The sequence below is a fragment of the Protobothrops mucrosquamatus genome, unplaced genomic scaffold (assembly GCF_001527695.2).
Source record: "Protobothrops mucrosquamatus isolate PMUCROS unplaced genomic scaffold, P.Mucros_1.0 scaffold1378, whole genome shotgun sequence".
NCBI lineage: Eukaryota > Metazoa > Chordata > Lepidosauria > Squamata > Viperidae > Protobothrops > Protobothrops mucrosquamatus.
In genome coordinates, this window is record NW_015387567.1 from 549,750 (window position 1) to 564,385 (window position 14,636).

A 14,636-nucleotide genomic window follows, 5' to 3' on the forward strand; every position below is an offset into this window, starting at 1 on the left:
GCGGTGTTGGGAGGGACTCGTCGCTCCCATGTAACACCGCTGCTGCGCGAGCTGCACTGGTTGCCGGTGGCCTTCCGGGTGCGCTTCAAGGTGTTGGTCATCATCTTCAAAGCGCTCCATGGCATCGGACCTGGATATCTCCGAGACCGCCTTCTGCCGCAGATTACCTCCCATCGGCCGGTACGCTCCCACAGAGTGGTTCTCCTCAGGGTGCCCTCAGCCAGACAGTGCCGGCTGGCGACCCCCAGGGGGAGGGCCTTCTCGGTGGGAGCTCCCACCCTCTGGAACGAACTACCCCCAGAGATCCGGGTGATCCCGGATCTCCCTTCCTTCCGTCGCGCCCTTAAGACATGGCTCTTCCAACAAGCGGGATTGGCCTAGGGGAATTTTTAGTGGGGTTTTAAGAATAATTTTAAATTGATACAGGCCACATCAAATATTTCATTTTAATTAGGTTTTAAAGTGGGTATTTTTATCTCTGTATCTGTTTTACCAGGCTGTCAGCCGCCCTGAGTCCGTAAGGAGAAGGGCGGGATAAAAATCCAAACAAATAAAATAAATAAATAAATAAATCATTCTCTGTGTTGTTTTTATCCGCCTGGAGACGGATAGAGACCATCGGAAATATGTGTTTCCGGATGGTCTTAGGCGACCCCTGTGAAACGGTTGTTCGACCCCCAAAGGGGTCGCGACCCACAGGTTGAGAACTGCTGTTCTAAGTTCTAAGTCTTCATCTGTTTATCCCTCACTCTTGTTGTCCCAGTAAGTATGAGCAGCAGAAGACATAACAACAATGTCTTCCCTGGGACCCTTACCTAACTGTAGCTTAGTACTAGATTCAATGTAAATAGCACAAAAGGCTTACTTTTTTTAAAAAAGGGGTCATTAGGTGAGTAAAGAAGATACTTCACACACACACACACACACACACACACACACACAGAGAGAGAGAGAGAGAGAGAGAGAGAGAGAGAGAGAGAGAGAGAGGGTAAAATACAAATAAAGAGATTTAAGAGGTGTAAAAATGCCATGAAAGTTATAGTTTTCCAATATATGATTACAGTACTTAGTACACTAGTTGTAAATAACTGAATATGTTATACTGCTTTAAATAACTAAAGATCAATATTATTTCTAAGTTAAAAATGAATATCAAGAACCATGGTCAATACAAAATCATCAAAGAACATTGTAAAATATAATAATTTTAAATCATATTACTAAGAATCTGTTCTGATTTAGATATTCTGTAAAATTGAAAGATAATCTTTATACATAGCAAATTGCGGTTGTGATGCAAATGTATGAAGGATTGAGAGTCGAATTCTATGTCAAATTTGCTTTTGAGGTATTACGTTAATCTGGACATCAAGGCATAACTTGGCTAGCCATACATGGAAGGGATCAAATGGCCTTTCCAGGAAAAAAAGCATAAAAAACCCCTCCTTGCAGTAGTTAGCATATTACAAACTATCTCAGAATATATTGAAAATATACTATATATATGGCTTAGTAATGTTTATTTTACAGTAGATGTAATGTTTTTCTAGCATTGAAGTTGCTATTGTTGCATTTCTATCACTGCATTCAAATTCTACATCCATTTAATCGTGGAATCAGTCATGTTTCTCCCCTACTTTTGCAATTTCATTAATATTATGATATTTATTTGAAATTACTGGAACTAATCATGTAGGCTGGATCATTACAAAATAAGAGTCTCAATCTTCCTTTTATTAGTAATTAAATCTTGCAGTCTGAACTGCAAGATTAACTCTCCACTGAGTGATTTTCTTAGAATTTCCTTTTCATAAAAGTAAATATTAAATAAAAAAAAGCAAATGAGGAGAAAACTATTTTTTCAACATTTCTCCTGAACCTTACTTATTATTGCATGACCTCTTATAAATTGTTTGTTTTGCTTGCATCAGCTAGAGATATGTATGCAGTGTGAAAGTCCTGTCCCTTCCATAGACTTAGCTGGAAAATAAGAATCTACTCAGAAATTCATATTAAATAATTAACACAGTGTAAAGTTTGGAGAATACCACTTGGTCTTTTTTATCTAGAAAAATCTTGATTTTAATCCTTGGTTTCTTATTGGATCATATGTATTTGGATCATATGGCAAGTCACTTAATATCATTCATTATGTATTGAAGTAATCTGAGAAAGAAAATTAAGTATTGGTAAAATATTCAATTCTTCCAAGACTAGTTTAATATTCTCCATCTGCAGATATCTATTGTTATACTTTTTAAATTTGGTAAATAGCTATTTTAAATAATTTTTTTGTCAAGTACATTCCTAAGTATTTAACCTTTTTTAAAGAAACATTGAATCCTTTCACTAGATGCAGGTACTGTATTGCACTTCTTCCTTTACAAATTCTATATCAGTATTTCAGTTTTTTATTGATTAATCCAATAACCTAACACAAAGCCACACTATTAATAGTACTAAGGAATCTTCAGGTTAAGAAAATATTAAGTACAACATGGTCAGCGTGTAATTTCCATTTTATGTTGCTAATTTAGCTCCTGGGATTTTACTGAAGTGTGGTCATTGCCAGTGGTTCTATGGTCAGTAAAACTAAAGAAGGGGAAAGGGAGCAATCTAGGCTGGTCCTCTTCAGTATAGGACATTGTTGTGATAAAGAGCCATTTACAATTTCCTTTGCTTTTTATTTATTTATTTATTTATTTATTTATTTATTTATTTATTTATTTATTTATTTGTTTATTTGTTTATTTATTAAATTTATATACCGCCCTATCTCCCTTACGGGACTCAGGGCGGTGAACAGGCGATACTAAAAACCACAATAATAAATAAATAGTTTCTGTTTTGTGTAGGAAAGGCATGAATTAATAAGTATTTATAAGTAATCTGTACCACATGAAAAAAGTAGTCCTGAAATTCATCTTTCTCATAAAAGATCAATCCACATTTTTTAAACAAAGCTTTAAGAAAGATCATAGTCATGATTTATTTTAATGTTCTCAATAAAATTCAAAATAATTTATGATGTTTATCATATATCTCTTTGGAACAACTCCAATCTGATTAGGATGTGTAATTTTGGTTAAAAATAATTTATTCTCTTTATGAGTATGTTATTCTAATTTATTATTGAAATATTTTAAAAAACATCAGGTAAGCTTGGTAGACACCAGTGAAAGGCATCTGCAGATACCCCATCCTAGATTTTTTTTTAATGAATTGCCCTGAATGCCTTTTAATTTGGGGACTCAAAGAGTTTAGATTTCTAAAACCACAGCCTGTTTCTAACCAGCTTCTCTCTACATGATGTAATCTAAGAGGACTGGTTTCACTGAGCAAAATTATATTCAACTTTTAACTTGGCAAGACATCACTATGTAAATAATAGTAGTTTAAGTTGAGATATCAAAAATGGGGTGACCTAGAAGAAATGAATCCTAGATTGCATTCCAGCACAAAGAGTTCTTTAGCATGGTAAATCAGTTGCCCTTACTGATAGACACCATTTTGTGAAGCATAATGCTCTCTGGCACCTTCTGTAATGGCAGACCTTAGAAACTGGTGGCCAAGATGATTCTGACTACTATTGTAGAGTGCTCTGGATGTAACCAACCCCAGTTCTCTATGTCCTGTCAGCATCGAGTAGCAAGACAGAAGTGCCAAGGAAGAGACATTGATATTAATTCATGCCTTTCCTACACAAAAACAAAGATTGCCCTTCCATTGTCAATAATGGTAGGGAAATGGTTGAGAGCAGCTATTGAGATCTGGAAGCACTTCATACCCTACTTTACTCTCCATCTAGCAACATCTATTTTGAGACTTCCCAGCAACAGAAAGACAGCCTTGGACAATGGCTGAAAGAGAAAATTTAGTACTGGATTTTTCTCATCTGAAAGGAAAATCTGTGGTGTGGGGGGGGGGCCCAAAGGTTTAAAACGTAAGAGTTGTTTAATGGAGAGACTTTTTCAGTTGTTCCAAATATTCTTGGACATACTTTAGCATCTGTTTTCACTAGCTTGAGTGTTATAAGAGATTAGCCTTGTCTTCACAATGATTCCCTCTTCACAAATTACTTCACAACCATCAAGGAAGTTAAATAAAAAAAAAAAGATGGTTTCTGAATAGCAGCCATATTAGAAGTATAGAAAAGCAGGATCTGTGTCATAGGAAGGTTTCTGTAGGTTTCTTCTTAACTTCTCTGTTTTAATATTGGTGAATAATCAAACACGACAAAGGTGACAGAAGTCTCCATTATCCTCTTTTTTCTTAAAGGAAACTAAACCCTGTACATCTGCTCATGAACGTCTCCCTATTTGAGGAATGAGAAAATATGTGATATGGAAAATAGGCTCTTGTCTTTCTTCTTTCATGTTTCCCAGTTCATACCAGATCTGTACCTGGAAATGGGAACTCTGTTACAAACAGCAAATTCAACCACCTAGAAGCATCTCTTGGTGCATCAGAGTCTCTGTCCTTCCCCATGAACTCCATAGGGTCCGGCAGTACAACAGGTTGTCCACTTAAGAAAATTGCGACCCCCGTTGCATCCCATGCTGTTCCTTTGACTTCTCCACCAGACATGAGTTTTACTGTGCATATCAACCCACAGGTAGGCACCAACTCTCATCATTTTTGTTTAGTATAGTAAAATCAGCACTGTATTCATATTTCATATCACAACATATTTGATAATGTAATTTTAATCCCTGTGTGGAGTTCTTTCTATCTATGAGTTTTTTCCTTTTCTAAAATAAAGATTTAGATGTTCTTTTTCTGCTCCCGATACAGAACGCTTATATTTCTACAGATTACATCAATACAAAGTTATGCAGTCTGGAAATGAAGAATAGCAATAGCAGCTAAAGAGGCTTTATAGGTTTATACTGGTATACAGGTTCTGTCTCTTTCTTACCCACTATTTACCAAGACTCTTAATTTTTAAAGGCATTTCTTTCACAGGTGTTGAACAACAAAAAATAACTAGGGATATAGATATTTTTCAGGATAGGGACCAATGGTTAAGATCACAAGGTGTGACATTCTCAATTATGCCAAATGGGTCTGTTTCCTAATGCTAACTGGCCATGGGGAACGATTTCTAGCTATACAGGTAGCCTTCAACTTATGACCACAATTGACCCCAAAATTTCTGTTGCTAATCAAGGCAGTTCTTAAGTGAGTTATACCCCATTTTATGACTTTCTTTGCCTGCAGTTGTTAAGTGAACCATGCAGTTGTTAAGCAAATCTGGCTTCCTTATTGATTTTGCTTGTCGAAAGCTGGCTGGGAAGGTTACAAATGGTGATCACATCACCCCGGAACGCCGCAACTGTCATAAATACATGCCAGTTGCCAAGCTCTTGAATTTTGATAATCTGACCAGTGGGGATGCTGCAATGGTTGTAAGTGTGAACACCAATCATAAATCACTTTTTTCAGTGCCATTGTAAGTTCAAACAGTCACTAAATGAATGGTTGTAAGTCGAGGACTACCTGTATCAAATTTGAATACTTGAATACAACTAGAGAGGAAGAATTCAGGAATTGCGCCTGGTTCAGCATATACCACAGTTTGGCACTGAATATGAGGAGCTTGTGAATTCTTTATTATAACAGCTCATCTCTGAGCTGCTTTCTAAGTGGTTTTCTCAGTTGATTTACCTCCTTGTATGTTTGACATATGAGGAATACATGGTTCTTAATTGTCCTGAAAAAGCAGATCAGAGCATGTATATACATTAAAAGAAAGATTTAGAGGTGGGAAGTAACTTAGAAGTGTGTAGAACAGATTTTTTTAAAAAAAAAACTTTAGGGGTAAAAAAAAAAGCACATACATCACAAAATTAAAACAAATATCAATGACACATGCACCCACTTGATATGGGAGAAAGCAAAGAGAGAGAAGAGGAGTGGGGGAGCAAATGCATGTAAAATTTTACAGGACAGTTACCTAATTCTCCACCAGAAATCAAGAATATCTTATGTCTCTCTCAGTTTAGCCATCCTTCCCTAATGCACACATTGCTTGGTTTTGTGTATGAGTGCATCCAGAGAAAGAATGATTCTGTTTTCCTCACTGATTTCATGCATCACACTAAGGCACAGTTTGTTTGCTAAGCCAAGATAGACTGCATTCACATGTTGCATTGATCAATAAGTCATGGTTACCCAAACACAATGATTGGATTCACACAACATGCAAAACAGCATTGACATATTCTGAGATGCTAGTCTTCTTTCTGACAACCTTTCCTCTTCCCTCTTTGGACAAATATCCCTGTACTATATTTCCTTAACCACGATGGAAGTTGTTCCTGCCAATGAAGATAACTGCATTTAAAGCTACTCCTCTCGAAGATCTTAGACGTAGCGTAGAGTCTATTTGGAACTGCTCCCTCTAGCTTTTCAGTCTGGCCTAGAAACTTGGACCTTGACTGACAATACTGTTAGGAGAGAAAAAAGAAATAGAATATTGTTACTGTTGTAACAACAATGTGAAATCACAGCAGCTAGTTGCTTGGCGGGTGTTGGCCTTCATTCATATCAAGTTCCTCCCAAGAAAATTTATTATTATTAATACACATCAATACTTGGGAATGACATCAATACCTGGGAAAATCCTGGAAATGATAATCAAGCAGCAGGTTTGTGAGCACCTAGAAATGAAATTACCAGAAGCCAGCATCGGTTTGTTGCATTCTGAAACTTAAGAAAAACAGTATCTAAAATTTCAGTAATTCTATAAACCCTTACCTGGGAAGGAATCATATAGCTTCCTTTGATAAATGTTTTCAACAAGAAAGAAACTTGAATAGAGCAAATTACTTGGGATTCTTTTGACTTTATGTCTTTTTTTATGTAAAATTCTGGTAGCAGGTATAGAGGAAATTCAAGTGATCCAGCAAGTTTATGTTCATTTTTCTCAATCCTGTTCTTCCCAGTGCTGGATCACGTGTGTGTAGAAAATACTCAGTCAAACAAAAACAACCCCAATTCTGTTTACCTAATTTAGGTCCTCCTAGTTGTCATGAAAGCTGTCGTGTTGAATAGTTCAGAGAAATGTGCTACATGTGCTTTTCTGCTAATGGGATAAGGCAGCTGGTCCTAAGGGATTAGCAAGCAACCAGCTAATGGATTTGGATTCAAGCTGCTGTCCCAAATGACATACATCATTGAAGTTAGCATGCAGGAACCAGACTGCAAATATTGTTAAGGAAACCCCAAGACCCTCTATATTAGAATTTGGACATACAATATAAGAGAAATGATAGGAACAAAATTAGGCCTCCTCTTCTTTCTTTTTCAAAGTATTAAGATGCATCCTAGAATCAGTGCAGAAAGAAAGCAGGAGTCGACAATCAACTAAAATGGATTAAATTAATAGCTAATTAATTTTTTTCTCTCTCTCTTTGCTCTTGATTTTTCATATATTGAGTCTGGTCAATTATATTATCTTTTTCTCTCTCACACACAAAAAAGTCTAACAATGGTATAACTCCTCTTTAAGGAAGACTAATTCATAAGCTTACAGGCATGTTATATTGATCATTTGTAATAATGATTAAAGATGCTTCAGTGGCTTTCTCCTTGTTGCCACACAGAGTAGTTCTGTATTTCATCTGCAATATTTTCCGGCACCAGATGCCTTAAGGAAACAAACTACCAGTTTCTACACCCAAGACCTCAAAACTATTTGGTGTATAATAAATATCACTTTTCTTTTACCAGTGAAAGAATCACTGCCCTGCTCCATATTGCCTTTGCACTTGGAAAAGAAAATACTACAAAGCGGTGAAGCTAACTTTTCTCTTCAAAGACCTCCTGGAGGTAGAGGGGCCTGCAAAGAAGGAAATGGCTTGCTTATATAGAGTCCAACTTTTCAAAGAAAGGCTAGTTTGTTATAATTTGTTATAATTTCAAATATAACACAATTGAGTAGGAAATAAATCAGTTCAGCCAATGTTGTGAAATCATAGTGCTCCAAAGCTGCTTTCTAAGAAATTATTTATATGAAAGGCCCTTAATTCAATTACAATTTTTAAAAAAATCCAGAAGAAGCTGCCAGTCAGGGATGGATTATACTGAGCTGTCTTCTGGGATGGAGGAAAGTTAGAACTCTTCCTTCTATACTTATAGCAAATAGAATCAGCCCACTAGGACCTAATACTGCCCTACTCACTGCCAGAGAGCCTGAGGGAAGAATGCAAGGTCCCACTAGTGGTGCTGCTCTGCCATCTCCTGGTCTCCTCCACTCTTCTGCCCTCAGTCAGACTGGAAGCCAATTATCTTTCAGGATAATATAAAGAATAAATCTCTGTTTCCCTACTCCATGTCAGAAGCATAGTACAGTTTTTCCTCAACCCTATCTTTTTAAAACATTTCTTTTATTTAAAAGAAGCACAAAGAAGCACGTAGAAAATGGAAGGTAACCCATCCATCCCTACTTTCACAACTGTTAATAGGAAAGTGTTTACAGGATATAGAACATACCATCATCACAAACAGAAGGGAACAGCCAGAGAATTTGGGAGAGAAACTGCTGATAAAATTCCATGTTTTCATTTTTTGATTAGATTTTGGGATATTTAGAGTGGTGGAGGCATAGTAGTTAAAATGCAGTACTGCCAGCTAACTGGCAGTCCTGGCCAGCTCAAGGTTGACTCAGCCTTCCATCCTTCCAAGTCAGTAAAATGAGGATCCAGATTGTTGGAGGCCATATACTGATTCTGTAAACCACTTGCGAGTGTTGTAAAGCACTATGAAGTGGTATATAAGTCTAAGTGCTATTGCTGTTTAAGCTACAGAAAAGAAGGATGACAGGTTCAGGTACACAGGAAGGTGCCATAGAGAAAATGGTCAGAAAATATTTTCCACTGCCAAAGGTATTTGGAGCAGAAATAATGGGTAAAAGTTTCAGTTACCTAGATTTTATTTAAATATAAATATATTTAATTCTTATAATTCTTTAATTTGACTCAATATAATTATAATGTCAAGGTTCTGACTGATGAGCCCAGCCAAGCAAACACCTTTGAGACATTCCAATCTCTTAATGTAAAACTTTATTGAATATATCATTTCAGCACATATAAAAGCAAAACCAGCTCTGGCAAACCCCAGCCCATACCCCTATAGTAAAAGTATAGAATTCCACCTCCCATCCATGAACAGGTCACATTGCCCAATTAGGTGCAATTATATTGTTTTAAGAAAATGTCTGAGTCAGGTTAGACACCTGGTGAATCGTCCTTGATTCTCATGGTCTGTGTTCTTTATTTTTGTAGCAGTGGTGGGATTCAAATATTGAACAACCGGTTCTCTGTGTGGATGCCGCTTCTGGAAGTCTATTTTGGGCCTGGGCAACAAAAAATTAGCTGCCGGTTCTGCTGAAGTGGTGTGAACCGGCTGAATCCCCCCACCGCTGCTTTGTAGCTGGCATTCCGTTTCCCCATCCTCCCCCCAAGTTCATTGGCAAGCTAAGAAGCACCAGCAAAGCGAGCTTCAAGCTTGGCATATAATTCTTGTATTTATAAGAATTTATAAGAATCACAATTTAATTGTGAAGATAAGATCTGCACACTATCAAAACAGTCTACCTACGGTATGGGTGGAAGCTTAAAAAAAGATCCAACCTAAAAGTAAGGAGAAATTTTCTGACAGCAAGAACAATTAACCAATTAACCAGCTTGCCTCCCAGAGTTGTGGGTGCTCCATCACTGGAGGTTTTCAAAATTAGACTCTAGAAACTTTTGACTGGGATAGTATAAGGCTCCTGACTTGAGCAGGGGATTGGACTAGAAGACCTCTTCCAGCCCTATGATTTTATGTTCTAAATTGTGTGTCCACCATCTCTGAAGATTTTTAACCATAGGCAGGCCGACCACTGCTTATACCACTACATTCTGGGCCAGTTGAAATTTCATCTAAATATGACTAAGTGTTACATTCTTTATGCATTTCTAAAATATGTTTCATTCTGTAATACACAGTTTTAAAACATTCTTTGGTACATTTGTTCATGTTAAAAACCAGAAAAATGGAACTCTGGAAATTGATTATATACAGACTTGTACATCATCCTAGGAATACAGATTGGGTAAATTCATAGAATTAGCAGTAACCAAATTCCATAAATCTGAATAATTTTTTGAGTTATATTTGTTGTTATGGCCACCCCTTGTTAGAGAATGGCTTGAAGTGGACTTTGAAGAAGCTAGATTGAAAGAATATTGATAACATTTCTTCCTTTTTTGGAAAGTGCAGTATTTAGTAGCTAATCACTATTGCTCTGTTCTGTGTTTCATGAACTCTGAATTGATTAATGGATTAATTAGTGCATGGAGGATATTACTTTAAGTGTACAGTTTTTCCATTTGTATATATTAATAGGATAAACTTAATCTATCACTCAGTCTTGCATCTGGACACAAAATGCAAGCTTTGAAATTTGAAAAATGTGGACTTCAGACTACTTTCCATAGAACTGAATTGAATTGAATTTTATTTGGCCAAGTATGATTCGACACACAAGGAATTTGTTTCTGGAATAATAATAATAATAATAATAATAATAATAATAATAATAATAATAATAATAATAATAATAATAATAATAATACCAATAATAATAATAATACCAATAAAGGGGGAGTAAAGAAGATCATAAGTATAAATAATAATAGTACAGCTATACTACATGAGTAAATACACATAGACATTAGATAGCACTGTAAGAATTAGATGTTCAGCAAAGTGGCATCCAATGCCCTATGGCAGGGCTTTTCAACCTTTTCACCGATTGTACCATCTTTAGGATATGGCAATATTCGAATACCACCTAGCAAGGTGTCAAAAACTTGATGACCAAAAAAAAACAACCTGTTCATGCCCGGTGTTGTGTCCTGAGCCTGCAAAAGCAGGCTCGGGACACTGCAAGCGTCCCGGGCATTGCAAAAGCTGCCCGGGACCAGACTGAGCAGCGCCAGCCTTGTGCGCATGCGCAAGGCGGGAAAAAGGGTGCCTGCTATTGGTTGTTGTTGCCTGGGGATCCGGGAGTATAAAAGGAGGCCTGCGTGCCTCTGCTCTTGTTGGTTGGTTGTTGTGACTGAGAGAGAAATAAAGATCTGTTCTGTAACATGAATTGCCTCCTTCGCCGGATCTGGCTGTTGAGGACACCAGGGTACTCAATCCCCAAGTTCAACAAGTGCTCCAAATAGGGATTCATGGGGCAGGGGGCAAGCATACACCCCCACACTCACTCCAGTCTGGGAGTCACACCGGAAGTATCCCCACTATCCACAACAATACTCCAGACAGGGAGACTGACCGGGAGCATCCTCATAACTCACAGCATACAAGAGAGCAGGCACAACAGCTTGGGGGCTTGCCATTTTCAGCAATTGCTCCCAGAAGGAAGTCCACACGCATTAGGGCTAACAGGGAGGTAACTCCTGACCCTATCACTACAGAAAGGAGCCAGGGGAAGTACACCCCTTCAGGGGACAAGGAGCTGAGTTCAGAGGGCTCAGCCAGCCTACTAACAGGCAGGTCGACCAGGTACGGGGAACAGCAAAGTCCTGGCCTCCTGAGCCTGGTAGGCGAGCAGGGAGGTCAGGCAGTAGTCACAGGGCAGCCTGAGATAAGGGGGCAGCCGTATTTTAATCCACCTAGTGTGGAAAACAATGGAGGGGACCATTCAACCGCCCCAGGTCCGAGAAGGTCACTACAGGTCAAGGGCCCGCCCAAATACCTTGCAGATTACGTGAGGTGAGCAAGGGTTAGAGGGACCTGGACAAGAGGTCCAGGTTGGTTAGTCTCACATGGGGAAAGCTTGGGGTTCATTTATTCCCAAAACGGTAGCAGTACCCATCCTTTTCCACACTCTGTGCAATTGATGCAAAAGTCATCAAACACATACTCTACAAGAGGTGGCGTACATGTTGGGCGCAGCATTGTCTTATCTAGGGGGGAGGGGTGTTGTGTCCTGAGCCTGCAAAAGCAGGCTCGGGACGCTGCAAGAGTCCCGGGCATTGCAAAAGCTGTCCGGGACCAGACTGAGCGGCGCCAGCCTTGCGGGAGTATAAAAGGAGGCCTGCGTGCCTCTGCTCTTGTTGGTTGGTTGTTGTGACAGAGAGAAACAAAGATCTGTTCTGTAACATGAATTGCCTCCTTCGCCATTTATCCAAGGACTTAACACCCAGGGTCATGTGATTTATATTTGGATGCTTGGCAACTGATTCATATTTATGATGGTCACAGTATTCCAGGGTCATGTGATCCCCTTTTGCAACCTTTTGACAAGCAAAGTCAATGGCAGGGCTGCTGGTGGCCAAGTGCTAAGGCCGGACTCCCTCCCTCCTTCCCTCCTTCTCTCTTTCTCATTCCCATCTCCTTCTGAAGGAAGAATTTGAACCCCCCCCCCATATTTTCTCTCTTCCATATATTCATCAAACAAGGAAAAGCCTCCAGAGACAGAAAAAACAAGCTGCTGAGTGAACTAGCTTAAAAAGGCACATTCCCCTTTAAAAATTAGCTACTGGCTAGAAAAGAAAGTTAAGGAGGCGGCAGCCGGCACTTAAGGAAGAAAAAAAATGGAAGGAAAAAAATGTAGTAAGTACTGGCTGCCAGATAAGGCAGCCTCCCCAAATGGCTCCATTCTTAAGTAAAGGAATGCTACAGGCAAAATCCATTCAGGAGAAAAATACTTCAAAATCCCTTGCAGCAAAACTTACAGCTAACAATAGCAGAGCAATAGAAGCTAACAGGAGACATCAGCCATCAGCCAAATAGAAATTGCCAAACACTCCTTAAGAACACAAAGCCCACATTGCACAAATCTCAGAATTTCAAAGTCACAAAAGCACATAAGCATCCTTCCATTCTCCATCTCCCTCCCTCCGTGTCTCACACCTCCAGCTGATGCTACCTTTCTTCATTCCTCATGGAGGGCAACCCCTCCCGTGCTGCATTTCTTGCCTGTTTGTTGCTGCCAACACAGGTGGCTGCCACAGAAGTTGTAGATCGGCTCATGGCTGGCCTGCTTGGCCTGCTTGATCTCCTCTCCTCTCCTCCCCATCCTCCTCCTTCTTCTTTCCCTTCGGTGCAGCTAGAGCTGACTCCACCTCCTCCCAAGGCTGCTTCTTTTTTTCTCTCTCCCTCTCCCACCCAACTGCCTCCTTTTATAGCCTCTCCTGTCTCTGGGCCCCTTCCTCCTTCTTTCTCATAGGGGAGGGTGAGCCAGAAGTGAGCTTGGGGCCTTTGCCTCACCCCAGCCACTCTGTAGCTCCAGAGGACTCTTTCACAGTAAGTCCTTGCCTGCGTTGGCTCTTTTCCTCTCCCACTACACTTGGCTAGGCAGGGCTGCATACCACCTGTCACTCGTTAATGTACCACAAGTGGTACGCATACCACTGGTTGAAAAGACCTGCCCTATAGCACCATCCTGAGGGTGGAGTTGAAACAGTTTATGTCCAGGATGTGAGGAGTCTACAGATATCTTCTCAGCCCTCCTTTGATCCACGCAATATACCAGTCTTCTGTAGAAGGCAGGCTGGTTGTGATTGTTCTTTCTGCAATCTTAACTATCCATTGGAGTCTGTACCTGTCCTGTTTGGTTGCTGTACCCAACCAGACAGTTGTAGAAGTACAAGTGACAAGACTCAATAATTCCTCTGTAAAACTATATCAACAGCCTCTTCGGCAGTCTGAACTTCCTGAGTTGATGCAGGAAGAACATTCTTTTTGTGCCTTTTTAATGATGGTTCTAATATTTAATGTCCACGTCAAGTCCTGGGAGATTATAGAACCGAAAATTGAAGGACTGTACTGCTGATACTATGCTGTCATAGATAGTAAAAGGTGTAAAATAGAAGGGCTCCTCCTAAAATCCACTCTCATCTCTACTCGTCTCAGTATTAAGCATTTTCAGCTTTAGATTGTTCCAGCTACACCATAGGGCCAGGTGTTCAACTTCTCGTCTCTGTACAGCTTTATCACCATCTTGAATGAGGACAATGACCGTTGTATCATCTACAAACTTCAATACTTTAACAGAGGGTTCCCTTGTGGTGCAGTCAATATATAGAAAGAAGAGCAATGGGGGCCATCGCGGCACCTGCGAATGCAGGAAGGCGAGCTTCGTCTTCCGTGTCTGAATTCACCCTGCTGGGGACCCTGGAAAGGGTCGAAAGTCGCCCTGTAGGGGTGACAAGAAAAGATGGGACCCCTGCTTGATCACAGGAGGGCACTAGCCCGCCCGTTTCATCCATGGCAGCCCTCCCAACTGACAGGGAAAGACCGGCCATAGCAATATTGTTCGTCACTAAGGTGCTGACAGCCGAAGACAAAATTATTATTTTTTTATTTTTATTTTTTTAAATTTTTTTATTTATAATACAATTAAAACAAAAATGGACATACGTGGCATTCCAGAGTAAATATTCCTAACAATTTGTTTCTCGTGATACAAAAACTTAATACATCATCCTTAACCTCTATATACACCTCATTCTTCTACATAATACAATTATATATACAATTATATATACAATTATGTGTATGCTTCAATCCTATCGTTAGCTTAAGATCCGAGCAGTTCTCCTTGATTCATACCAGCGATAGAATTTGTCCCA

General features: G+C 39.4%; 1 protein-coding gene across 1 annotated transcript in view; it reads left to right on the forward strand.

The window, feature by feature from the left end:
- The window catches only part of RXRG (retinoid X receptor gamma), a gene marked incomplete at its 3' end in the record, with an annotated part of 92,438 nt that overhangs the window by 50,546 nt on the left and 27,256 nt on the right, over positions 1-14,636 (forward strand). Inside the window, exon 2 of the mRNA XM_015821655.1 lies at positions 4,386-4,615. Coding sequence (XP_015677141.1) covers positions 4,386-4,615 — 230 coding nt within the window. The remainder of the gene's footprint in view (positions 1-4,385; positions 4,616-14,636) is intronic.